This window comes from Podarcis bocagei, assembly GCF_964188305.1.
Source record: "Podarcis bocagei genome assembly, chromosome: 5".
NCBI classification, from domain to species: Eukaryota; Metazoa; Chordata; class Lepidosauria; order Squamata; family Lacertidae; genus Podarcis; species Podarcis bocagei.
The window spans coordinates 34,793,678-34,801,611 of NC_138129.1; the positions used below are offsets into that span (position 1 = coordinate 34,793,678).

General features: G+C 44.4%; 1 protein-coding gene across 11 annotated transcripts in view; it reads left to right on the forward strand.

The window, feature by feature from the left end:
• NAV1 (neuron navigator 1) overlaps nucleotides 1-7,731 on the forward strand; it is a 306,850-nt gene extending 299,119 nt beyond the window's left edge. For all 11 annotated transcript variants that reach the window (XM_081194645.1, XM_081194646.1, XM_081194639.1 and 8 more), the window contains 5 exons: nucleotides 1,848-1,919; nucleotides 2,084-2,280; nucleotides 3,167-3,285; nucleotides 3,522-3,719; nucleotides 6,955-7,731. In XM_081194645.1, the coding sequence (XP_081050771.1) occupies nucleotides 1,848-1,919; nucleotides 2,084-2,280; nucleotides 3,167-3,285; nucleotides 3,522-3,719; nucleotides 6,955-7,047 (679 nt within the window). In that variant the 3' untranslated portion in view covers nucleotides 7,048-7,731. The remainder of the gene's footprint in view (nucleotides 1-1,847; nucleotides 1,920-2,083; nucleotides 2,281-3,166; nucleotides 3,286-3,521; nucleotides 3,720-6,954) is intronic.
• Nucleotides 7,732-7,934: the final 203 nt, after the last annotated feature.

Consider the following 7,934-nt stretch of genomic DNA (forward strand, 5'->3'; position numbering starts at 1 on the left):
CCCAGGGGTTGCATGTTGAAGTGGGTATAGCAAAAGTGGGTGAAGTTGCTTTCCAAAGGACAATCCCGTTAGCCTTTAATACACAATTTTCAATAGTTTATTATAAAATTGAGAAGAAAATAATTTTTTATTTATTTTGGGTGTTTGTTTTTTTAAAAAAATATAGTTTGGAGAGTGAGGGATCTTGGGATGGCCCCAAAAACTCTTTGGCATCACGGTGGTTGCTCTATGGGAACAATCAGTTAAAATTTTGTTTACATTGGGGGGGGGTGAATATTGAAAATGAAAACGGAATTGGAAGGAGAGGGATAAACCTTATTTGCATTGGAGGAACCATGGGAGCAGTCATTTTTTATTTTTTTTAAAAAGAACTATAATTTTTTTTTGTTAAAGAGTGGCAAGTGTGGGGAGGCCACTAAAAACCTTCTTGGGAGTTCCAGATACTGTGTTCTAACATAAGAGCACTGCTGAATCAGGTCAAAGGCACTTTTTGTCACAAGTGATCTCAAAGCAATTTACATTTAAAAATAGGTCATATCACAAGTCAAGTCACAGGACACAATTCAGATAACATGTAGAAATGTCAGCAGCATCAATATTAATAATTAAACCACACCAGCACATGACAGCAGGTTGTGCATGAATGATGCAACAACATGGCTTAAGCAAATTGTTTGGATCTCCACGGGATTGGACCTACCCACATGTAGTTGAGTCATTTAGATTTTATTTGTTTAGCTTTCAAATATTACATGCCTTCAAGCTCTTGATTTGGTCCCTGGAAGGCAGCGAATTCACAGTGAATAAGACAAAATTCATTTGAGTGATATGGATTTTAGCCCTAGCATCCCTGCAGGTTACTGAGCCTGCCTTTCCAGCATTCTTGTGTTGCTGCTCTCCAGCTCAGCTAAAAGCAAAACCATTCCAAGACCAAGGTGGCCATGTCTGCATTGTACTGTGCATGGGTGGAAAGTGGCCTTGCCAGAAAAGGCTGAGCAGTACTCTGCTATGAGCCCATCTTTTCTTTGGCCAGAGAGAAGCGTGTACCCCGCGGGCCCAATCCGGCCCACCAGACCTCGTCATGTGTCCTGTGTAGCCGCCGCCGGCCGCCAGCCTTCACGTTTTGTTCTCACTTTTTTTTTTTTACACAAGAAAGCCGCCTCTTCAGCGCATGCACGGCAGCCTACAAGCCAGAGAACGTCTGCCCTCTAGCGGCGCTGGCCATTCTACACAGAAAACCTCCACTTTACATGTCCTTTACATAGTCCTACAGATACAACCGGCCCTTTGGGGGTGACCAAACTGCTGATGCGGCCCCCGATGAATTTGTGTTTGACACCCCTGGTGTACCCCATTACCAAGAATTTCTGGGCCAAGGAAAAAGCTTCAGATGATATTAAGGGCACCGCCAAGTTTTATTACACATTCAGATTTTTATATTCCACCTTTGTAGGAAAAGTGCATACTGCAGGAAGCTTGCAGAATTCTAGGCTGGATGAGCTGATTCAGCAGAGCTCTTCTTATGTTCTTAATATCCTAAATATAGGACTGTCATCATATCAGTTTTTGGCACATGCCTGAATCTCAGTACAGCCCTTGTTCTTATTAGCAAAACTTCCCTCCATTTAACCCCCCCCCCCTCCATAGCTCTGTTCTACTGTCTCTTGCAGAGTGGGGGGAAATTGATATGAGCAAGAGACATTTTGTTAGTCATAGTCAAAACCACTTCTGGATGTGAGGCAGGCACTATGTTGAGAGCTGGGGAGTGACAGAGTAAACAGCTTCCAGACATTACCCCTGTTAGGATACATCATCTCTGATAGAGCTGCTGTTCTCTCTCCCACCAGCCCCTATATCATCGGGACAACCAACCAGCCTGTGAAGATGACTCCAAATCATGGCCTTCATCTCAGCTTCAGGTAAGGGCAGCAATGATAATCCCAATGGAGGAGGCAGGATTGTGCTGGGCTTTGAAATAGCATCTCCTCTGTTCTCACCTGACAGTTCCAGAAGCTGTTATTCTGCTATGGGAAGGACTATATATAATCCCTATCATTACTAACCTGTCATCTTAATGCTACAGGATGCTGACATTCTCTAATAACGTGGAGCCAGCCAATGGCTTCCTGGTGCGCTATCTACGCCGGAAGCTGCTTGAGTCCGACAGCGATGTCAATGCCAACCGGGAGGAGTTGCTGCGTGTGCTGGACTGGGTGCCCAAGCTCTGGTACCATTTGCACACCTTCCTGGAGAAGCACAGCACCTCTGACTTCCTCATTGGTAAGTGGTGGATTGAGCTATGCTGGCTGGAGATACTGTCAGGAACAAGGATTGCCATTCAGGAAACAGGGGAGGGATGTTGAATGTTGTTGTTGGTCAACTAATGGAGGGATTCCAGGGCTCAAGGCTGCATGAAAGCTACAACCTGTCTTTTGGCGTGCTTGCCATTTATTCCTAGTAAATTAGGTGTTTGCTTTTCTCCCACCATTGAGTAATCAGTCTGTATATACTCAGAGGCACTCTCAATTGTTAGTTCAATTTTGCCATTGCAGAATAATTGCTTGATTTCCTTATGTCAGCATAGGACCACTGGCTGGACTGTGGTTCCACCCGTTTGATAAAGGTAGGAGTCAAAATTTAGGAAGTAGGCAGCTTCCTCTTCAGTTTAATGGTTTTAATTTTCTGGCTCCAATTAAGCCCTGCTTTCTGCTACATGTTTAACAGCCAAATACCAGAAGTTCTCTTCAGTATTTCAGATGCAGATCAGATCCAAGGTACGGATTGTTCAATAGTTTAGTCATTCCTTTTGGGTTGTTGGTTCCTCTGTCTGCTTCAGAGCCTTGTTTGATTAACCCCTGGAAAGTGACAGCAATTAGGGAATGTACTGATGTATTGAATGGTATCCTGCTTTTCCTACACGCAGCTCAGTGTGGCAGAGATGAGGTTGTCCTCACAGTCTTCTGATTAAGTTTGCTAGACTAAGATATAGTGACTTGAACCGGACCAGTAAACCTACTGGTGCAAGTCTAGCAACCTATCCAATACACTTCACTGACTTACTGTATCTGGCATAACAGTAATCCTCTGAGGCAAAGAACATTGCATGGGATTGGTGTTCTTTTGTGGGCTACTAGCTCATGCTCCCCATTTTCCTTTTCCTTACCAGGTCCCTGTTTCTTCCTGTCATGCCCCATTGGTATTGAGGATTTCCGGACCTGGTTCATTGATCTGTGGAACAATTCCATCATCCCCTACCTTCAGGAGGGAGCAAAGGATGGGATTAAGGTACATTTACCCACACCCACATCCTCACTAGTAATGGTGACTGTGCCCTGCACCCATTTGCATGGGTGGATTGCTTAGTTAGAAGCTGCTCTGCTCGAAATTGTCCATCATCAAGTATCTTGCAGCAAAGCTGTTTCTTCAGATGTCTGAGCTTCCACCCACCCAAAAGATGGGGGGAAAGTGCATGTATATGTGGCTTGTTTCTCAGTATTCTTTTGTGCCTATCCCCATTGCAGGTGCATGGGCAGAAAGCTGCCTGGGAAGATCCTGTGGAATGGGTGCGAGACACGTTGCCATGGCCATCGGCCCAACAAGACCAGTCAAAGCTCTATCACCTTCCCCCACCCAGTGTGGGGCCCCACAGCACTGTCTCACCCCCAGAGGAGCGGAGTGGCAAGGATACTACACCCAACTCTCTGGAATCAGACCCCTTGGTATGTCTTCAGGCTGCAAAGGGGGACTGCTGCCAAACAAGAGGCTTTTGAAGGCTGGCTCTCTTTGGCACGAGGGAATTAAGTTGGGACCACAATCCATCTGTTGGATGAGTGGCTAAACTCTTTCTGTGACATGGCATACCTTGCCAACCATTGCTTTGTCACAACAGTTGTAGCAGGCACCTTGGTTACTGGAGTACAATTCCTTGACACCAGAGGTTGCTGGATCCTACAGTACGCTGCATTTCCTGAGGGTTAGGGGCTTAGCCAAACAAGTACCATATGACAGCTTTCCAATGACTATGAAACAACACTCCTGTGCCAGTTTGCCTTTCGGGGGAAGTAGAAAAGCAGTGAATCTCCCCTTCTCACTTGGAAATCTCCCCTTCTTAGCTTTTGAACACTGTTTTGTAGAACTGTATGTTCCTACTAATCAGGACATTGCCCCGCCTTGCAAAAGGATTTCCCCTGCTTTTTATGTTTGTAGGACCCCCTCAAATAATTCAGTGCATTGTGTTTTTTGCAGTATAGTTTTTGAGGCATAAACAAGCCAGGTTTTCTGCCCAACTAAGGAATATGCATTCTCCCTGCCCTCCCTCAACCAAGCATAGCAATCTCTAGGCCTTCCCTTGATAAGATCCATCGGGAGCCAGGATAGATTTATCATATGTATGAGTTGCATACATTGAAACTAGTCCTTGGTGTTCTTTCTCCAATCTCAGAAGTCTGGCTGAGCAGTGTTGAGTTAACCCCTCCACTGGCTTAGATCATTTCTCATATACCCAGAGGGGTGGGTGTATTGGAAGCTTCAAACGTACTGGGAACACCAGAGCCCATTCTAGGTTTCATCAGCTGACCTGCAGCAAGTCTTCCCATCTCACTGTGCATCCAGCGTGTCCAATGTGTCTCACTGTGTGTCCAGCAAAATCCACTGGGACAATTGTATTGTAACGGAATAAAAACTCTTCTCTGCAGTGCATTGGCGACCTCTGTAGGTTACCAATGCAGCATTGGTGACCTCTTTAGCAAGCATAAACACCCTTCACAAGACAGAAGAGCCTTAAAATGACTGTGCTGGGCAGCACTGCAAGGAAGTGGCCACAGGATGGCATGATAAGTGTAAACCAGAGAAAGAAGCTGCCTCTACATACTGAATGAAATAGCTACATGGGATAGTTTTTAGCTTTGCTGGTGCACGTACACAATGCAGCAGTGACAGCATATATTCCTTTGTAAGTCATGAGGAAAACCGCTGTGTAGTATATGAGTAGTCTTGAAATCTACAACTTGGGAACCACGTTCCTAGCAGCTTCGTACTGAGGGATATTGGTGCAGCTATGTGTAGGAAATCTAGGATGGCCTATGTTGGGAATCTAAGGTGAGATATCCATGCAGTGAAAGTTTCTGCACACAGAAGCAGCTTAAGATACAAATAATTTACTGTTGCAGAAGATAAGGCTCAGTAAAACAGTTCTGGACATAGATATATACAGGTTGTAGGCTTTTGCAGATACAGATATATACAGATTCATACATGTATAAAGTGTCTCCATTGCTCCAAATAAACTTCAGCAGTTCAGAACAAGACAAGTGACTCCAACAGACTGATGACTCAAAGACAGTCTTAACTGCAGACTAACAAATACTACTAAGTTGACATGCATTAATCACAGATATAGTTGGGTCATTGGGGCCGTTAACATAGCAACTGGCTTGGCTGACCTTATACTTGCGATTAGTTAATCGATGGGGTGACTTACACTCATGAAGAAAATTATCCCCTTCCCATGCCTAGTTACTCCAACAGACTGATAATAGGGGAGAGGCTTAGTTTGGGTTTGGACTGTGTTAGCTAGTACATTCTCTCGTAACATCTCTGGCTGGTCTGTCTTCTGAAGGCCAAGTTCTGTCTTGGAAGGCATATGCAGTTTTATGGGCTTCTTTCTCCAGGGAGGCTTGCCAGGCACCTATGTTAATGTGTTTTTTGGTGCCAGGCAAATATCCTTTTACGTCCTCAAGCATTTAACATCTGATGAGCCTCCAGTATCTGCCTTTATTGCTGTTATTTTATGCTATTCTTTACTTATTGATTTGTTTTAATGGTTTTGTTGTTCGTAGCTTGTTAACTATCCTGGCAATGCTTACTGAAGGACAGCATACAAATTTGCAAAGTAAATAAAATGAGAGTATGCAACTGATTTGTGGAGGTTGCAGCTATGACTCATCCACCCACCCCTAATTGGCTTTAATTCATTAGATGTGTTCTTTCTTTTAAGCATAGTCCCCACCCTCTGGGGATAACCATCAAAGCCCTCTCACATTATGAAGTTGAACATGGTTATCTACTCACAATCTACTCAGAAGTAAGGCCCATTAGATTCCATGGGCAGTATCCAACTAATGTGTTCCATCAACGCAATGAAAGCTTTGCCTGTGTACCTCCTAAATGTGTTTTAGGAGTTTCCTCAATCCTCTGGAGCAGATTTGGGGAGCATCCAGAATGGAACGGTGGGTTCCATTTGAAATGATGGAACTCATCAGTTGGATACTGGCCCATCAGACTGACTCCTAGGTTGAGTGAGTATAGGGTAACAGCGTGAAACTGTAAACAACACTTTTTTCTCAGTAAGCAGTGCACCTTTAAATAACCATAGCAAGTTGTGTATGTATGCAGGACATCTGAATCCATTGTCTTCTGCCTTGGGCAGAACATCTCATCTTAACTGGAACACAGATGATAAGTCTTTATCTGGGTTTACTACCTTGGAATCCTGATCCCCAATTATTCTTTCCCTATTCCTCTGGAGTGCTCAACCAGGGTATGGGGTAGCTTGTTCTCAGGCGCAGACTGCACTGCTTTTGCAGAGCTATGTGTATAAAAGGGGGAAAGGTCATTACTCAGCAGTAGAGCAGAAGGTCCCAATCTCAATCCCTGGTGTCTTGAGGTAGGGCTGGGAAGGACCCCTCTCTGTAGATAGTACTGAGCTAAATGGATCTGAATTTATCATCATCATCATTATTAACACCACCATATTTTATTATGGTGCCATTACCTGCCATTCGCCCTAAGGTCCCAGGGAAAATTACAACATTAAAGCACAATATTAAAAACAGTTTAAAACAACGGGCAATCATTAAAACACAGTGGGTCCTAAAAATATACACAACAGCTTTCTATGTTCCTTTTTAAAAACCTTGGGGATACTTTAGCTTCTTGCTTTTTTCTCCCATGCAGATGGCGATGTTGCTGAAGCTCCAGGAAGCAGCCAACTATATTGAGTCTCCCGACCGAGAAACCCTGGACCCCAATGTGCAGTCGACACTCTAAAGGTGACTGGATCAGGATGGGACGGAGACTGGAGTGAGCTGGTCTCGGCTGCCTTCGCTCCTCGTTCTTCTTTGTTTTCTTTTGTATCTGGAACCTGTGGTTTGGAACAGAACACCACAGATGGACGATGGAGGAGGCCGCTTGACCCTCCGCTGCAAGATACTGCTCCCCCACCCCCCAATGAGTTTGGTGGTAGGAGAATGATGATTTTTATTCTTAGGCTTTTTGCCTCTATCATAAACTCCTGGGCTTTGCAGTATGGCTGGGTGGGTGGCGGTGGTGGGACATTACTAAATCCCTCGGATCCAGGGTTCCCAGCATCGGAGTTCCTGTGTAGGGTAAAGACTCGAGACCTTGTGGAACTGGCCACTGCATTGTTTGCAGGGCAATGCCAGCGGGCAGGGCAACAGACAAGTTTGTGGTTCCCTAACATGAGGATCTTTTTATAAAAAAAAAGTAAAGAAAAGCAAAAACCCAGAAAGGAACCTGGAAGTATCTGAGTAGAAGAGTCGCCGCTGCAGCAATCCAGCTGTTGCCGTAACTGTTTCCCCTCTGGATGCTTCCCTACCACAACAAACATAGGCAAAGGCCTAGGACTGTTAACTCTGTCTTTGTACCCTCCTTATTTAATCTGCATGATCGTCCTTTTACATTCAGACTTCCAATAAACTCTGCATTGTTTTCCCCCCTTTTATTTTATTTTGGTTAAGCTGGGCCATTCCTTTTTGGGGTTTTTTGGTTCTAGGAATTCTGTTTCGGTTTTTAATCACCTGGTACTAGTTTCGCAGGGAGGAGCCACTTGGTTTCTTAGAGGGTTTTTTTTTTTGTTTTTTTTTTTTGCTTTGGTTTTTGTTCAGTTCACCTTTTCTCTGTTCTACCACTCTGTA